Source organism: Lepidochelys kempii, chromosome 11 (genome assembly GCF_965140265.1).
Source record: "Lepidochelys kempii isolate rLepKem1 chromosome 11, rLepKem1.hap2, whole genome shotgun sequence".
Classification (NCBI taxonomy): Eukaryota; Metazoa; Chordata; order Testudines; family Cheloniidae; genus Lepidochelys; species Lepidochelys kempii.
In genome coordinates, this window is record NC_133266.1 from 70,379,121 (window position 1) to 70,399,244 (window position 20,124).

Sequence of the window (20,124 nt, forward strand, 5' to 3'; positions counted from 1 at the left end):
CATATACATCCCAAAATGCCATTGGCCTTCTTGGCAACAAGGGCACACTGTTGACTCGTATCCAGCTTCTCGTCCACTGTAACCCCTAGATCCTTTTCTGCAGAACTGCTGCCGAGCCATTCAGTCCCTAGTCTGTAGCGGTGCATGGGATTCTTCCGTCCTAAGTGCAGGACTCTGCACTTGTCCTTGTTGAACCTCATCAGATTTCTTTTGGCCCAATCCTCTATTTTGTCTAGGGCCCTCTGTATCGTATCCCTTCCTCCAGTGTATCTACCTCTCCTCCCAGTTTAGTGTCATCTGCAAACTTGCTGAGGGTGCAATCCACACCATTCTCCAGATCATTTATGAAGATATTGAACAAAACCGGCCCAAGGACCAACCCTTGGGGCACTCCACTTGATACCGGCTGCCAACTAGACATGGAGCCATTGATCGCTACCCATTGAGTCCGACAATCTAGCCAACTTTCTATCCACCTTATCGTCCATTCATCCAGCCCATACTTCTTTAAGTTGCTGGCAAGAATACTGTGGGAGACCGTGTCAAAAGCTTTGCTAAAGTCAAGGAACAACACATCCACCGCTTTCCCCTCATCCACAGAGCCATTTATCTCATCATAGAAGGCAATTAGAATAGTCAGGCATGACTTGCCCTTGATGAATCCATGCTGACTGTTCCTGATCACTTTCCTCTCCTCTAAGTGCTTCAGAATTGATTCCTGGAAGACCTGCTCCATGATTTTTCCAGGGACTGAGGTGAGGCTGACTGGCCTGTAGTTCCCAGGATCCTCCTTCTTCCCTTTTTTAAAGATGGGCACTACATTAGCCTTTTTCCAGTCGTCCGGGACTGACGTTGTGTTGATTTCTTGATCATTCTAGGGAGTAGCTCATCATTCCCAGCATAGAGATGGAGTGCACATCTCATTTCAGATTTTTACAACTAAACATTGCTTCATGTCTGAAGCAAGAAAGTGCTCCCTGAAACTGCTAAATGGAACAGGCTCATCTCATCATTGCTGGGGCCATCAGGACAGAAATCTGCAGACAGACTTGGAAATAATAGTGCATACATTTCCCTTCTCTGGGAAAAAAGGAGCATAAGTGAGATATTCATATAGGAACAGGTGAGGAAAACCAAGAGAACAACTTATGACACAGCATGCTATTAAGAGCAGTCAAAAATTAAGATGGAAGAAGCAGAAAACTAGGCCAACAATGTAGTCAGAAAACCTCTCAAATCAGGCCTCTGCTGTGATAGAGACAATTATGTAAAAAGAGGCAAAAACTCTCTATGCCATGACACAAACCCAGTCCTGAGCTTTCCCTTACATACACTACCACAACAGGGGGGCCTGGGCTCCAGGACAGGAGCCACTAACAGGAAAGCTAGATGGGCTTGCTACTCACATGTGGTAAGATGTTGATTTACAGAAACTGTTTTCCTTAGCACTTGAGCCTTCCATCACACTCTCGCACTTTAGAGTTCACAAAGCATAGAAACATAGAGTATCTCCCAGGATCTTTAGCTAGACATTGGTGCTGTTTTAGTGGGCATCCAATGCCTTTTCACCTCGCTGCTTATGCACTGTACTGTTGCCCATATCTGAAGTGATAGCCAGGGTTCTGTAGAAACAAAAGCAACAGTCCATTTGCTTGAGTGAATATTTTAGCCATTTCTTTAATAAAATCTTTGTTAATGGCACCATTATGTTCCAGGTCTATCAGGAATCCAAAACAGAGACTGCTGTCAATGTGTTTTCATGTTTGCAGCGGCACAGTAGTCATGTTTAGTCCCAGAATATTAGAGAGACAATGTGGATGCGGTAACATCTTTTATTGGACCAACTTCGGTTGATGAAAGAGTTAGGCTTTCAAGCTTACACAGAGCTCTTCTTCAGTTCTGTGTGAGCTCGAAAATCTGTCTCTGCACCATAACTAGTTGGTCCAATACAAGATATTACCTCGCCCATCTTGTCTCTCTCATGCCTTTTCATTAATTTGTACTTGCCATTAAGGACTGCTAGTGATAGCGTACTCTTGGAAGAATTGCCTCTATTCATAAGCAAGGTTCTAACAATCAGTTGTGCTACTCAGTAATGCCTTGGCTTCTGCTAATTCGTAGATCTTTTGGGGGTTCTTCTTTCTCTGCATGTCTCTCAAAGAAGCCCTCTTCTTTCACTTCTCGGCATCAGTGAATAATCCTGTAAGACAACAATCAATGGAAATGTGAGACAGTTGTAATTTTTATGATACAAGTGAGTAAAGGCAGACTTTGTGTAGACATTTCCAATCATTCTTGATGCTGAGAGGTGATTAGATACTACAGGGGATAAGCACCTTAGAAATACTGAAGAGGCTAGATAATTAACCTGGTATTAATTCCTTGTAATAATATCAATGCAATACAGCTGATTTGTTTTCCAAGAGGTTGATTAAATAATGTGGGAGGATCATACTAATGAGTTTATTAAAATAAGTGGAAGTCACTGTCTGTACATTTTTTAAATACCGGCAAACCCTGAAATGTTCAAAATAGTTGCTAATTTTTTAATTTGGAATTGCACAATTTTAAAAAATGCTGCGGAAATCTGTATGAAACTGGATTCATTTTTTGTTGTTGATTTAGACCTTGAGTAATTGCAAAGTAATAGCACAGCAGCTGTTACATAGGTCAAGTCACACAACACTCCTGGAAATTCAAGAATCTTTAGGCCAACTTAATTAGTCTGTAAAGGAAAGGTGTTAAGGTAATAAGCAACATGGTTTTAAACAAAGCTCTAACAGTGTCCCATGAATATTTCTCTCCCCTAGGAACACATAGAAATCCCTATTCCAAGGTATTTTATTAAGGAGAAGCTGAAGGTGCTGAGAGAGAGGGAGAAAATCCTTGCTCAGATTTTAATTAATGCTGGATTGCAAGACATCAAACCGGTTAGTATACCATAGGTACCGTAATTATCCAGTCATCTGCCTACCCTTTTACCTTGTAACTGAACATTTTTTCACACATATGAGTGAAGCAGATACATTTTCCCCATACCAATCTATAATGAAACATTGAAGTGAGAAATATTTTTGTAGTATATATTTAATCAAACTGCATTGATGGGTGAAGCACAACTGAAAAGAAACATAATGTACATTTCCACCAGGAAGGAATGTCTTCAATCTGAGCAATATTAACAATGGTAACTTTGCAAAATAATCTGGCTCCATTTTATGCTGTGAAAGTAATAGAAGGGCAGCATTATGGCCCCAGTTCAGCAGGGTACTTAAGCATATGGCTAACTTTTATTGCACAAGTAGTCCCACTGATTTCAACTTAGGTACATGCTTAAGTACTGTGCTGAGTCAGGATCTATAACAAGAACAGAAATCACAGTGAAGGTTGCATAACTATTAGCATTCTAATCTCCCATTTTAATTGTTTATAACATTCTGAAAAATTCCTGTGCTCTTTTCTGTATAGCTATGCTGCTGCAATAGCTAGGAGAAGAAAACTGAAATTTGGCATTGAGACAATCCGTAGAGCGGAGAAGTGTCTTTGAACAGCCTGGTGAAAACTGGTTTTGAGCTGATGGAGTTAAGACTCTTTGCAAATAGAGTGCTGCATATGTGCAGTACTCTTTGGAAGCTTTCCTGCCCTCTAAACTACTAAAGTGCACAACTGTGCATTAATTCTGGCTAATTTAGAGTCATAGACTTTATGGCTATAAGAGATCACTATGATAATATAATCTGACTTCCTACAACACCCAAGCCATAGAATTTCACCCTGCAGTGGAGGAAATTATTCTTCCCTACTAGGTACGTGAGACTCTCAACACCAAAAATTTGTGGTTGAACTAATCTGGACAGTGAAAATAAGGAGTTGAGCGAGGGCTCCTGTGCATTTCATAATGAACTAACAAAAATATTCATAGGCAGTTCCTTAGTCTCAATCCCTGCACATCTTAAAGTGTCACGTATCAGAGGGGTAGCTGTGTTTGTCTGTATCCACAAAAACAACAAGGCACCTTAAAGACTAACAGATTTATTTATTATATGCCTGCATCTGTAATTTTCACACCAGGCATCTGAAGAAGTGGTTTTTTACCCACAAAAGATTATGCCCAAATAAATCTGTTAGTCTTTAAGGTGCCACCGGACTCCTCGTTTTTATCTTAAAGTGTGTTTGCCTACCTGTGCTCTGCCCACCTCCCTCACCAAGAGTGACATACTAAGGATGAATCTGCCTGGTGTGGAGCCAGATTACATGGGAGTGAGGACTTTACACATCGTGTACTCTAGTGTAACTGAAGGGCAGGTCTCTCTTGACATGCTACCACCCTGTGAGGCTTGTAAAGCTGAATAATCTTTTTTATTAACACAGTTTATATATGTGCTCTGTGCTCTGCTTCCAGTTAATTCTGTCTACTTATTTCCTGTGCTCAACTACTACCACTGAGATTGCTGTTGAGTCTTCTGCACTTTAGTATGCATCATAGTGAACCATATACATTCAGGAAATTCTGGCTGTCTGCTAACAAACATTAATTAACAATTTTTAATTAATGTTTAATTAATTAACAAACAAAAATTCTGGCTGTCTGCTAACAAGCTACTGTATTCCCATATGCATGTAACAAAAAACTGTTAAAGAGCATGCATTAAAAATTAAATAGTTCAGCAGGGGACTTTTATGGATATCATTTTTGTGTACTCATAGATTATGTATTTTTCCTTGTAGGGAAAACCAAGTTTAAAATTTAGTACAGTGAGCCCAACTCAATATTTGTATACAGAACTGTATCCAATTGAGGATGTCAATAACAGGAGAGGGGGAAAAATTCTGCCTCTCCAGCAGATGAACTCTAGACCTCATGGGCATATCCAGAAGCTCCTATCTTCAGAATTTAGGAGGGAAATAAGAGGAAGTCAATATACAGCTATTAGTTTAATAGAATTTAGCCATACTGATATTTAGGCTTATTTCTCAAACAAAATAAAAGGGATAAGTTCTTTGTTACAGAAACTACAGTAAGAACGATTCTTACTTTTTACTCCATGTCATCAGGAACTCCTTGCCCCCTCAAAATGCTACCTTACCAAAAGGTATGATGGTTATAGCATGTCTGGTTCACTTTCTCCTTAAAATGCTTTTCAGGTTAAAATTAAGATCCTGGTACAATTATCAAAATGCCAAACTGTCAAAACTAAAATTAGGTGGTCCTGAGGTATGGGTTTCACCCTCTCTGCATTGGGGCTACTTTTGTCTTGGATGGATTCCACTAAGATATTGTTAGTTATTCAATTTGCCAACTAAAGTAGAGTTAACAAAAGACACATCTGAATTTTCAAAATGATTCAGGGAAGTAATTCTTGGGATCTACATGTTCTGATAACAGGCCCATTTATCTGTTTGTTTTTCGCTGTACCACAGAAGAAATACGTAAAGCCCTTGCCTCTTGAAGAAGTCATTAGAGTAATCCAGATTTCTGAGAGGGCTCGGCAGGGTCGCCTAAGGGCTACATTCATGAAGCAAATCTACCTGGAAGAAAAGAGAGAAAGACAAGCCAAACTTCAGGGAGCAAAAGGTCCAAATTTGGATGCTGCTGCACTACGTATTCAAAAGGTGAGTCTTGTTTCTGTCAGAACAGTGCTGGCAGAATTGACAACGTGTTTTGTTCACAAGAGCAGCATGAACAGAAATGAACCTCATGATACAGAACATTCTGAATTGGCATTAGCCTAATTGTGTAGCTGGTTGGAACCCCATTACGTGGGCCATTCCAAACAAGACTGGACAAAGCACTAGAAACAAAAGTAAAGGGAACAGACCTGCAGGGGCAGTCCTCTGATTTCAGTGGCCCAAACTGTCCTCTCTGATCCACACCCCAAGATCCAAGTGTATCACTGGTGATTCATGTGTTTGGGGAGTAAAACTTGCTGCTTTCTCTGGGGCAAAAGAGAGTTTGCCCCTAAATAGAAAAAAGTAACCCTGCAAAAACTGAGACAGTGTAGTCAGTGTGAAGTTGAGCGGCAGGCCATTTCTAGCTAGGATCCACATGGTGAATACTCCTGTGTGTTGGCAGGACCACAGAGCTCAGTGAGAGCAGGAATGGACCTAGATCTAAACAAGCTTTCTACAATTATGCTTTTAACATGTGCTGGAAGGAGGGGGAAGAGCAGACTTCAGAATTTGTTTAAAATAATACAGCAGATGGCAACCTGTTCAGGAGTAATTGCTTCAATTGTATATTCTGTTTTTCCTTCCTCTATTTGTTTTTTCCTGTGCCTCCTGCAGTAAAGGAAGCAGTAACAGGGCCCATTTATCTCATTAGAGTCATGTTTACAATTCAGGTTTGGCGTGGATTTACCCAGTGGAAGAAAACAGAGAAAATGAGAGAAGAGGAAATGATATTTCTGGGGATGGTAAGTTTTGCTTCCCAAAGAATATAAAATGCATTCAAGATTGTATTCTGTTTTCCCTTTGGATTTTTGTAATTTAACAGTAGGGGAGAACAAGACATTCATTTTCTAAAACTCTCCACATATTTTAAAGAGGTCTTTAAGACCAAAGAACTCAAATGAAATGACTAATGGTGTGGCAGTAGGACAATCTCACTTCTGCTATAACCTCTTATGATATACATTAGTGCCATATCTACTGCAGATGTGGAAACAGACAGACTTTGCTCCAGGATTTGGGGGATATGATCCAGGCATGGTAGAGCAAGGTACTCATGTTAGTCGGTCTTCTGTTCATAATGCCTCAGGACGCTTTATTCCTGAAGCAGAGTTGAACCTGTCAAGTCTTCTCCTCACACCATTTTGCAGGCCCTCTCCCATTGTGTGTGTGGTTAGGAAGGGGAGTAAAAAGCTGCCAAATAAATATATCCCTTAGGCCCACGTGGGAGGGAAGAGGCAAAACAGCACCTCAGAGCTCCTGGCATGGGGAGGCAAAAGAGGAAAATAAACATACACAGTGATCTTTTAGACCACGAGTGGTGGAGAATAGAAGGACAGCCTAGGGGAGTTTCCCCCTCTCCCATAATCAGGGAAGGTAAACCGTCTCCTCCCTGCAGAAATAGGAAGTATGTGTTTCCCCCAGCCTCTCCATGTCTCGGCTATAGAGCTTCTCCAAGCAACTGGAAGCAGCAGCTGATTCTACATAAGTCTGGTCTGTGGGAAGATGGGAAAAGTCAGAGAAGGAGAGGACACGAAGGAAAGCCATTCCCTTCATTCCTTGGAAACTCAACAAAATTCCATATTGCAAATTTGATCTGTCCTTGGAAGCAGCAACTGGTGCTCAGTAGCCTATGCATATTGTTGGTGCTGAATATAAGTGTGCAGTAAATTATAGTGCTCCCAGCAGCTAGCTGGGAGACGGGATAGAATCTCCCCATACCTTTCCAGCTGTCATCCATTCCCTCAAATGCATTTGTCCTGGCCCTCTCCACTCCGTAGTGTTTATTTTATATGACACAGTATTAGTGCCGTGCCCTCCAGGTCCCCTTATCTACTACAACAATGCACTGTTGGTACTGTGTTCAAATGACAGTCTTTTACAATACTGCCCTTACAGTAATATTCATTCTCATCATGTATTTTTTTAGATGTATGCATGACTTTTTGTACTCTAGAGCTATTAAAATATCATCTAAAACAATCAAAATCAATATTCCATCATTGAAGCATACCTTCTGCTTGCCCCAAAACATGGGTTGGACAATTTTCTTATCCAACAGTGAAGTTATAATTAGGCAGGTCATTGCTTTATGAAAACTAAGTCTACCCCCAACAACATACAGAAAAAGAGCATTACTTAAGAATGTTCTTCAAAACCTAACCTACAGAAAGAACGTTGAATTGCCCTAAGCCAGTGGTTCTCAACCTTTTTCTTTCAGAGAACCTTCCCCACACACACATACTATAAAAACTCCATGCACCTGCTCCTGCCACAACTGTTTTTCCGCATATAAAAGCCAGGGCTGGCATTAACGGGTAGCAAGCAGGGCAGTTGCCCAGGGCACACCCCACAGGGGGCATTGCGAAGCTAAGTTGCTCAGGCTTTGACTTCAGCCTCGGGTGTTGGGGCTTGGGGCCCCAGGCTGCAGTCCTGCGCAGTGGGACGTCAGCTTTCTGTGCTGGACCCTAGCGAGTCTAATGCGGGCCATGCTTGGTGGACCCCCTGAAACCTGGTTATGGCCCCCCAAGGAGCCCCAGACCTTTGGTTGAAAACCAGTGCCCTAAGCCATTGGTTCTCAATGAGGGGTACACATACCGCTGGGGGTACACAGAGGTCTTCCAGGGGGTACATCAGCTCATCTAGATATCTGCCTAATTTTACAACAGGCTACATAAAAAGCACTAGCAAAGTCAGTATAAACTAAAAATTCATACAGACAATGACTTGTTTATCCTACTCTATATACCATACCCTGAAATATAAGTACAGTATTTATATTCCAATCCATTTATTTTATAATTATATGGTAAAATGAGAAAGTCATTTTTCAGTAACAGTGTGCTGTGACACTTTTGCATTTTTATGTCTGATTGTGTAAGCAAGTAGTTTCTAAGTGAGGTGTAATTTGGGGGTATGCAAGACAACTCAGGGGGTACAGTAGTCTGGAAAAATTGAGAACCACTGCCCTAAGCTATATGAAGATGAATGGGAAATTCCTCTCTTATGGATTCTTTTCTAACATTTCTCCTGTGCAGTTCCAAAGAACACTCATTGTGGCAGATGAGGAGTGAGTGCTGATTTTGCTTTCTGTTGAATTCAATGAGAAAACTCCCCTAGACTTCAGCAGGGGCAGGACTAAAATGCTGGAACACTGAGATTTAGTGAACATAAATGTTTTAGAAATGATGCCTTTCAGAACCCAAGGGATCATTCGCTGTTATATTCTGTATTGGTTACCTAAAAGTCTTAGAGAGGGCTCTAGTCTCTAGAAGATGATGGAGGAGTGGAGGTCACAGGTGTGATCGGGTATACAGCTGCATCCTCTTTTCACTGTGGCCTGCACACTGATAATGGGTGTGAAGACAGCAATATATTATACCCTATGGGAAAAACTATACATTCATGGGGACAAGAGGGCTTAAAACCTAACACAACGTCCAGATTCTTCACTTTCTGACCGTTTTTTAGGAGCAATAGAATTGATGTTTGCAACACTGTTCTCTATAGAGCCATTATTTGACATCAAATATCTAATCGGGGGAGATGGAGGAAATGAAAACTGCTTTGTCTTCCAATGTTTTCATATTTAGGATTTGTGTTTTTCCTGCATTTTTAATGTCACATTCCCATCTACGGCCTCTAAAGGAAACAAGTAGCAAACAGGCATCAAATCTCGTTGATGGATCAGCAGAGAGCACCAAAGGTCAAGCCCCTTTGATGTATGATCATGTCAGCCCTCTAAAAAATGATCACAGGTCTTCATGCTGTAAACATGCTGAATTTGCTTTTCTAATACTTTAAGACTTAGATAAATTAGAAGACATGGCCATCTATTATTTTAAGTCCATTACAGATGAGTCAGGACTTATACTGCAAGAAATATACATTCACTTTAAATTATTATTTTAAACTTATTTATAAAGCACTGTAATTTACAATTTGCAGAAGGAATCGAAAAACTTTAAATTATTAGTAATGACTTTTGGGCCATTCAGTTATATGGACCTAACAAGAATATACACAAAGATAGTCCAAGAGCCATCCTAACTGCCTCTGAATTAACAGTGCTCATGCAATTTGCTGTCAGTGCTTATGTCTCCGTGCTGACAGAAACACTTTTTGTCAGTTTTCTTGAGTTTGAGCCTATTTCTTATTTTACTTGATGACAGAGTAGAAGTCCATGTTCCAGAGATTTTTCTTGGCTCTAGTACAAAGTCTTGTTGTTATTGTTATTATTTATACCGAAACAGCATGATTCCCTCAGCACGTTTTTCTAAATCTCAGATAAATCATGATCTGAAAAACCTGCTTCATTTGTAAAAAGAAGCAGGCCTAACCAGGAACACATATATCTTTATAACTGTCTCCTGACTTGCTTCCTGGTCTTCCTCATATTCCTGCCATGGAGCTGTGTATTAGCAGCTCCACAGCTAATTCAGCAGTCAATGTTCCATTCTAAATTCTACGTTTAACCCACTCTGACTCTGGCATAATAATTAGATTGTCCTGAAAATGTACATGCCTCGTCCAGAAGAAACCTTTATTTTCTTCCTCCAGCCGTACTAAAGTTACAGGCCAGCCATATGCCGTGCTTCTGATTTTTTTAAAACTAGTAGCTAATTTCTCTTGTTTATCGATAACTCAAGAACAGCTTAATGTTAAGACTTCAGTCATCAGGGGCCAGATTCACCAGTGTGCTGTGGTTGGTTTGTGTTGGTCCAGTGATCCAAAGCAGCCACAAACCCAGCTTAGCTTAATGTCTGCAGCTGCTTTGTTTCACTAAAGTGGTGCAAAGCAGCCAGAGCACAATGCTAAACCTAAATCAATTCTTTTGCTAACACAGATGTGCCTTCCATTGAAATCAATGAGAGCTGTGCTCAGAATAGAGCCAGATCCTGTGAGGTGCTACGTGCCTCTAAAAGTCAGCGAGAGTTGAGGGTATCCAGCACATTTCTGGAGATTCCCATCTCCTAATAGGACTGGTCCTTAAGTGAGGATATATTGGGCTCCCCCTGTACTCAATAGTCTCAAGACACAGGCTAGCTTAGAGGAAAATCTGTTAACATAAAAAGTTATTAAAAATTATTTGCAAATTGACTAATTCTACACAAGTCTGGTCCATGGGAAGAGAGGAGGAGTCAGAGAAGGAGAGGGCTGGAAGGAAAACCAAAGTACACACTCTGGAAACTCAACAAACTTCCATGCTGCAAATTTGCTTTGTCTTTGGTAGCAGCAATTGGTGCTCGACAGCCTATGCATCTTGTCAGTAGAGAATATGAGCGTGGAGTAGCTATATAGGCACCCAGGGACTATTTGAAACCAGGGTTGATGTGTGGATTTCACTATGGATTGCATGAGATGAACGGCTCAATCCTGTAAGGTGCAATGCATGCTGGCCCCAATCTGGCAAAACTCTTCAATACATTTTTAACTTCAAACACAAGGAGTCAGTCTCACTGAAGTTAAGTACTTCACACGCTGAAGCGGTTTACAGGACTGAGGCCTTATTTGTTGGACATGTACATATTTATATGTTGTGCTCTGCTAGGCAACTTTGACACTCTGCTTTTATACAATCATTTATGCTCTTATACAAAGGGAGTCTAAGGTATAATATATGTTAATACACAGCTCTTCCATATAGTTTTAGAGGATTTTTTCCCCTCCTTTCATGTGGATTTTCAATTGAAAGACATTATGTGCTCTTCAGTAAATAACTATGTTCTCTCCTCCTTACCTCTTCTAAACATACCCTAATTTAGGCATGTTGGCTTGGGAAAGGGTTATATTTCTATCTGAGGAAACAGTCTGGAATTTCCAAACAATTTTTTACCCTTTGAATTCCTAATAAATATATAACATTTCAGCCCGTCCAAAAAAAAATAAAATAAAGCATCAGTGTTCCCCAGAATAGCCTTCTGAGTAAACATTCGAGTCTGTAGCTAAATAAATAATTTGATTGGATATTGCAAACTGTATAAATAAGTAGAGCATAAAATAATTCTCCAGCTCCTGAAGTGGATAAACAGGATAGCTGAAGGGTGCCCAAAAGTCTGTTTTTATTAAACCTAAATCTAAAATGCTATTTTGGCTTGATTTATAGCCTACCATTATGTTTGAGAAGTCAGCACAAAGGGGGTTTTGTATTATTTCCCCGTAGTTATGTGTTTGCAAAATCTGAAGAATGCTATCCTAGATTTAATGTGATTTTTTAATGTGTTTAGTGTCAAACTTGTAAGATATTGGAAAGCAACACAGAGTCATCTCTGTTATTTTCTGCTATTGCTCCTTCTTTTTATGAAATTGTGCTAATATTTAAACAATTGGCTTTTACAATCAAAAACATGCATTATCATCTTTAGTAAAAGAAATTTGGCAGCATGCCTGGGATTAATATCTGAAATAAATACAACCAGGACTGTACAAGATAACATCATTATGAATAAAAATAAGGTTTTTTTTAAAATTCCACACCAAATGTAATGTTCCTTTTATCTTTTTAATAAGTACTGTGAGTTTCATAATGACATAAACTGAGCCATTTTCAGTATTTTTCTACCAAGACCTCCTACTACAAATAAATACCATTGTTTGAATGCATGTGACAATGACTTTAATTGGCAAAGCTATTGGAGTGAATCATATAGTGGCAAGCTTTAATGAATGTAATACATTTTGCTTTGTGATTCCGTTTTGTACCTAATTTGGGACTTCAGTCATATAAATTTATATGGTGCTTTGTATTGTGCTAAAATGGAAGATCTATGAACAAATGCTTAGTAAGATAAGAGACTTGTTTAAAATCTATTATCCATTCCTCCAAGCAAAATATATTGAGAAATACAGAAAAACCCTAAATAACCAATGATACAGTAAGCTTGTTAAAAGAATGTCCAGACAACCAAAGTTTAAAATTCAATAGAATAACTGACATGAGAAAAGAATAGACTTCTAGAAGGCTGAATCATGAACTCCTTTACTTTGACTAATAAGCAGTTACACATGTAGCCTCATTTACTTCAGTGGAACTGCTCATATGAGTAAAGGCGCCTATAATCGGGCTCTGAATAAATATATATTCTGCTGAGAAATATCTCTTCTGCTACAAAAGTGTATTATAAAACAATGTAAATGTGGAGTCGCTGTATAGGAACCCAGGGACTATTTGAAACCAGGGTTGATGTGTGGATTTCACTATGGATTGCATGAGATGCACTGCTCAGTCCTGCAGGGTTACTAGTTTAATGGGTATTTGTTGTACACAGCTCTGTTTAAAGAATACAATTTTGGAGAAAATTATCCAAAAGAGAATCCATACAGCAGAAATCCCACAAAAATGTGTGGTTTGAGGTCTGCAAAAAGAGTCCAAGATACTGTGTCCTGAGCAAAATACCTGATAATAAAAGTACAGTAAATTTACCTTTCAGGCACGATAGTCCTAAAATATTAAATAAAATAAAATATATTTATTTACTGAAATTACGACTATTTTCCCTCTTAAATGTAATCTTAATGGAACAATTGAAGAGCAGTTAGTTCCACAGCATGGGGCATCCTAGATGCCGAACTATAGCCTCAAGCATGTTCAGCCTGCCTGCACCCTTCTACGTGCTTCGTAATGAACAATGAAGCAGCCTGTGTTGGAAAGAGCTGTTGAGCTGACTAAGCATAAAGAGTGCGATTTTCCCACCTTGAGACGGTGGTCTGTACAAGCCAGTTCTCAAGTGAAACCCGTACCATTGAGTGAGCTTTCCTCATGTTGGCTTACCTTGAAAAATGCAGGGAACTTCTACTGCTCGGCTTTTTCTTTTCATAAAACCTAAATTCTCTTTAGAAAACACAAAGAACACAACAGCAAGCATCTCGCTCAGTGTACTTGTGACTGATGAGTTGGAAAAACATTCTTTTAGACAAATGTCCATTTTGCCTTATTAATTTAAACAAGGATTTTAAAGACAAAGCCCATCAAACATTAGATAAGCATTTTAAGTTAATGGGCCATGTAGTCCTATTTTCCCACAAACTCAGGAAGCTTCATATTATGTCCTATTTTTACAGCACCATCAATTATTAATATGTATACTTTTGCTGACAGAGGACCTCGCTAAAAATGTGAGTTTCGTTATCCAGTTCTGGGTCATTAACTATGGAAAGCTTGTAAATATAATGGTTTATTCACATGGGAAGCCTTCATTAAGATGCATTATTCTATAGCTGATGTGGCTATAGTGCATTATTGAATTCAGAGTCTCCGTCTAATATTTGTAATTTGTTTTTAAATGAGTTGCTGTTTATAAGGCGAGTTAACAAATTTGAATTTTGCATGGCCAGAGAAATTTCTTTAAGATGGAAAAATGCTTCTGCCCCAAGGAAAAGGTATTTATTAGTGTCTGACTGCAGAGTACCTCCCTAGGAGTCAAAAGCAACCACATTAAAAGCATTCAGAGAAACAACATAGAAAAGAAATTGGCTTTTGTTTTTAACATGTGTATTAAGTATATAGATGATATCTATGAAAACTTTAAGAATCCTGGGGACTGTCAATGGAATATTGATCTGGAATATTGTTTGGTAGTATTCAAAGATTGTCATCTGAATACTGCAGTAGCTGGGGTTGTTTGAAGTCATGTTGTCTTGGAGGACAGTCACCACGAAAGCAGGGCAACCCTTCTATCAGGTTAATGTTTACTTTCCCCTGCATCCTGGGACGCTCTAGGTGTGTATGTCATGCCTCATGTCTCCTTTGTAGTCCCCTGAACATCTCCCTCTTTGAAAGGAGCATGCAAAGAAAACTCTGCAGGGCTCACCCTGCTGGGTTCTCTAGGTGCTGCGTCATCTCCAAGGTCAGTGAGGCCTTTAGGTGGGATTTAGGAACATATGTAGGCCCCAAAGTTTGAAAATAGGTTTCCTGATACTATCTCAAACAGGTGACATTTAAGATGACATAAAAAACAAAACTTTCAATACAAAGAGAACAGCCTAAGGACCACAGAAACAGAGCTCCAGTAATGTACCATCTTATTGGCTTTGTTTCTTTATAAAGCAAGAGGACAAAAAAATTATTCTCTAATTCACAACTGTATCATCATTGGCAATGTTCAATTCATTTTTCCTTTCATTTCATTTCAATTTGAGAAGGCCGGAGATCCTAGTTAAAGATTTTGTTTTAAAAGTAGCTAAAATTTTTGTAACTAGTGTAAAAAACCAACATACTTTTGTGACTAGTGTAAAAAACCAAGATACTCAGCACTGTTTCCTTGTGTAGTCTGTCATTTTCATTTGTTAGCTGCCTGAGTCTTTCACAAAGCAAGAGTAGAAGAAAAACCCTTTTTAAAGAAAGTAGGGAAATACAACTGTAAATGCGCAAAAAAAAATTGGTTGTTGAACTCAGGAACAGGATGGTATATAAAACTATAGTGGGTTTATTTTTTTTAAAACTCACTTATGTTAAGTTGACACTGTTCTTTTTAATTGACCCAAGTGGTGGGGTTTCTAACACTTCACTTGGGAGACTATTCATATCTTAGGTTTCAGAGTAGCAGCCGTGTTAGTCTGTATTCGCAAAAAGAAAAGGAGTACTTGTGGCACCTTAGAGACTAACCAATTTATTTGAGCATAAGCTTTCATGAGCTACTCAGATAAATTGGTTAGTCTCTAGGGTGCCACAAGTACTCCTTTTCTTTATTCATATCATAGTAAGTCTCGATGCCAGGAGTTTTTTCCTTCATGTTCAGCTTTAATTTTCTTTTTTTATTTCATCCCTTCATCCTTAGTTTTACCCTATCAACTAATTTCTGTTCTTTGTTGTTTATATCCTTCACATATTTGTAAATTTATCATTTTGTCATCATTGTGATTAGTACTTAGACACCAAGATTAAATGAACTTTATATAGATTATGTCTCAATTTTACTTATTGCTTAGCCAAGGTGTACATAACAAGCTCTTTCCTCCCCTTTCCTTTTGTGTCAATCCCTTTCCCTGCTAGTCATGGACCTAGGTTGATATATTGCTCTGTGTGAATATTCGTTGTGGTGCTTCTGCTAGTTTCCATATTTAAGCCAATCTGAATTCATTTTGAAAGATCCTGCGACATATTACTGGGCCTAATTCACCATGTGCTTTGCCTCCCCCCACCCCTTTTTTCCCCCTCAGTATAATTCCATTGATCTCAACAGGAGTAACCCAATGGTGACGCAGGTCTATTGGATGTATGTATGTAACGTTTTACTAAAAGCCAAATACGCATTACATGATTTTTAAATTGCAGTTCATCACTCTCCTCATTTTCCTTGAGAACAGAAGCTGGCTTGTATTTCTGACATGTGTAAACCTTGCAGTCTTCACTCACAAGCAGAATCATAATGTGTGTACCACATCAGACTGCCATGAATCCATCAGTAGTCATTTATCCTAGCTCCTGTTGCTTCTTATTTCAGAATCTCTCTCCCACGCCTCTTCTGTAATTCTTGCTTATCTGGCCCTTCATATTTGAGTTAGCTCCGTCTTCTCCATAATGAAAACAAGCAAGCAGCAACATGTCATATCAACTGCTGCCTTTTTCCCCATTTAAATACACCATTTTCACATAAGTAATTCCTGTAATTTAATTTAGGAAATATTAAGAAAAGAAAGAAAGGAATCTGGACTGATGGTCTTAGCGTATATCATAACATCTAATGAAAGTAAATTTTATAATTTCCCCCCTTTTTTCTTTCATTTATTATCAAGACGTACAGAGGATGCTCACACTCTCCTTGGTATAAGTGGCACATATTGTTACTTTCTAATAAAATAGTACCCTAAGAATTAACAAGAGATAACAGAATAGTCCCTGCAGCAAGAAGCAGCCACAGCAGATCTCCCTGCCACTGGCTGCCCTTTGTATTCATAAAGTAGGAATTTTCCCACTGCCCTCCACCTCTTGCTCCTATAGGCCAGTTCATGGACTGAGTCTGCCAAGGCCTGGCCAGCTGGTTTAGACTATACGCTAACACACATTCCTCATAAAGAGAGACACTAAGTTGCCCCAGGTCAGAAAAAATGCATGTGTGGTTCTCTCTCTCTCCTCTCAAATCCTTATGCTCAGAAGGGTCAGAGGAGAACCCCTCTCTGCTCACTGGGAAATATTCAACCATAGCCCCAGATTCCTCCATTCATGGGGTTCACACCCCCAACTATTTTCCACTCACACTCCCAGTTCTCTCTCCTACCACCTTTCTTCTCACTGCTCATGGATGAAGAGAACTTTGAGACATAAACAATCATTCCAAATAAAATTACCTCTAGTGAGGGTCCAGCCAGAATCTCCTTTTCGAAAGGCACTCTCCAACAGGATACCCACTGTGTTGTACCAAACAGTACCTGTAAGCCTGTCTATTCACAGAAACAATTATGGCAATCTATAAGAGCAGGATGCAGTAGGGTAGAGTTTTGCTGGCCTAGCTACACAATACCAGGCCTGATGTTATTTCCCTGGCCAATACTTCTACTCATGTAGGTCGCCTTTGAGAACAGCACAGGGAACTGATCTGGAAAATACTTACTGACACAGTAGGAACACATTTTCAGTTTACACAATGGAAAATAAAGTCTAGTAAAGTTTTATTTCAACCCCACAGTTGATGTTTTTCATACTTCTTCGATTGCACAAATGAAAGACTTTCATTTGTATCTATCCTAAAATGCATATATAAAATCAATCAGAAAGCTGAGCTTATTTATTTATTTTTGTAACACTTTATTCTAACTTCTAAGCACCTAAAGTTCTCCTTGGCAGGATTATCTAATCATGGGAAATTTGGGGAGCTCCTTTTTTATTACAGTGTTTGGATTTTTATTTATGAATATATGTTTTACTCAAGGGAAGTGGATTTCCTAAAGGAGTTTTACCAGCTGCCACAGAATACCAGGAAACAACTGACCAAACAGTGCATATAAAAAATGTTAACTGAACAAATTAAAAACAATGCTGTCTAATTAAAAAGAACCACTGGGAAATCCAAACATTTGAAAATTCAATTAAAAAAATCTCTGGCACCCTTCTGACATGGATAAAGTTGGCATTTGCTGCACAGCAGTCTTCTCACCTGTCTCGTTGAGATCCCAGGATCCCACGCTGGAAGGATTGTTTTTGTACATAGCAATTTTGTTAATTAAGGTTGAAACACTAACAATAGACCATTGTGTGTATCCAGGCACTTTTTATGAGCAGGTTTTCTTTTTTTCTCTCTCTCTCCTTTTTTTAATTTTTCACACATAAAACGAGGCTTAGAGAACATGAGTATCAACCGAGCATTCCAACATACGTTAAATTTCTTTAATTTGTACCTTTTATTTTGAATCTCGTTCTCCCTTTTCATTTTCAGAACCCACCTCCTCAGTTCCAAAGGATTAGTGCTTCAGTAGCACGTGCCCAGAATGTGGAAACCAAGAGGTGTGAGGTCCAGGGGAGACATGAGACTGAGTACGAGAATGCTTTGGTATCCATCAAGACCCATCTGAGAGAAATAGAAGGTCCTGACATCAAGGAAAGTCTTCAGGAGCAGATCCGCCAGTGGTTCATTGAGTGCCGGTGAGAAGAAAGAAAATACTTGCACTGTAGCAATAGCATTTGCCTTAGAGGGCCTGATTCTGCCAGCATTATTCTGAGTAGCATCTTTAGTTCCAGTTGGACTACTCATAGAGGAAGGACTACTCGGGGTGAGTAAGGATCACAGAATCTGGCAGAGAGATTAAAATTCAGGACACGTTTAAACTCCACTTCAGTTTGTGTCCTAGCTTTGTGTCTACATCTGAATACTTACAAGGTGTAAGGTAATGCTTCCTGTTAGAATGTTTAGGGAATGAGAGGAATCGTCAAGCCTCCCATCAGACAAAGGAACAGGGATTTGACAGAGTGGATCAAATAACTGGTACTTAGATCCCTTTTCCTGCCACTGGCAGTGTCCAATAGCTAGTGTGAAAATCCCACAAGGAGCCTGATCCTCCAAACACTTAAGCACATATATAATTTTACTTGTGTGCATTCCTATTGACTTCAGCGGAACTTAGCACATGAATAAAGTTAAGCACCTACGTAAGTGTGTGCAAGCTCAGACCACTGATACATATGGACTTCTGAGCAAGTTCAGCTCAGGCAAGTATTCTTTAGTTGATGAAATTCTAGATGTTCAGCTCTAACATGGTATTATTGTTGTGAAATAGCATAATAAGGAAGTACAAATTGCTTGAAAAATACTACTAATCTCCAGTACCAATCTTTGAGATCTGTTAACTAAAAGAAAATTCAGATTCAAATGGCAAATCCAGGGATTTATCAGTCGAGTTTCAACTGCTTTGCACACCTGTTCATGATTACTAATGTATGTTTTGCCATTTTGACTGTTTGCCCAATTTACATGACAAATGGTAGTTTAACTTCAGGAACTGTGTCATCTACATTCCTGGTCATATTTTGCTTTGTTGGTTGTACTTCCCTACAATGTGCCTTCATGTGGTACTCAACTGTCACAAATACAGGCAGTCCTTGACTTTACAACATTCGAGTTACAACAAACGGCACTTACGACGCTTCTACATTGACACCCTGATTCGACTTACGACTATAGGTTTCGAGCTTATGACGCTCGGTCCTACAATGGAATAGGTCGCAGTACCAAGTTACAATGTTCTGACTTACGACGCAATTGTAAGGAACCAGTTCTGTCATAAGTCCGAGGACTGCCTGTAAACTGATATCACCAGTGAGTCTTCATGTGTTTCTAAGATACAAATTTTCTAAATCCTGCTCTGCTTGTGTCTACGTGCTCCATGACTTCCTTTAGTTTCTGTTTAGTACATAACAGTAAGTGTGCGTATGAATTGTTGAAAGCCTGGAAGTTGTAGATAACTGGTGCCAATGATCATTGCATTATAGTGTTGAGCAGTTTTTCCACTCTTACTTACAATGAGTAGTACCTTTGAGAACAATGGGGCTGCTGGTGGATTACTCACTGAGAGCAAGAATGGCAGGGTCTGACCATAAGAATCTGCAAGAGTGAAGGCAAAAATATTCAGATGATAGTCTTCAAAAAGACAGACCTAAAAAGCTTGAGGAAGAGAGTATGTGGAATATGAGCAGTGAAACTAAATGGAAAACCTGGAATATTTTAAAGGACATTATTGATCTGCAGTACACTGAACATTATCTCAACAAAATAAAGTGATAAGGGCCTGGTCCTAAGCCCATGGAAGCTATGGTGAAATTTTACATTGACTTCAGTGGGCACAGAAGAGGCCCTAAAAGACCTGTGTATGTACCTGCTGAGTTTTAAACATCTGAAAATGAAAAGGGAATAACATTAAATATAGGAAAAGAAATTATAGCAGTCATTAAGGGGTCCCATCACTAAACCGGGTTTGAGATGCATAAACACTTAAAATCAGATTCTATAGACACAATGGGTGACATCC

General features: G+C 39.3%; 1 protein-coding gene across 2 annotated transcripts in view; it reads left to right on the top strand.

The window, feature by feature from the left end:
* Nucleotides 1-20,124, top strand: part of DRC11 (dynein regulatory complex subunit 11) — a 158,091-nt gene that overhangs the window by 17,806 nt on the left and 120,161 nt on the right. For both annotated transcript variants that reach the window (XM_073306791.1, XM_073306792.1), the window contains exons 3-6: nt 2,811-2,930; nt 5,422-5,613; nt 6,342-6,413; nt 18,039-18,244. In XM_073306791.1, the coding sequence (XP_073162892.1) occupies nt 2,811-2,930; nt 5,422-5,613; nt 6,342-6,413; nt 18,039-18,244 (590 nt within the window). The remainder of the gene's footprint in view (nt 1-2,810; nt 2,931-5,421; nt 5,614-6,341; nt 6,414-18,038; nt 18,245-20,124) is intronic.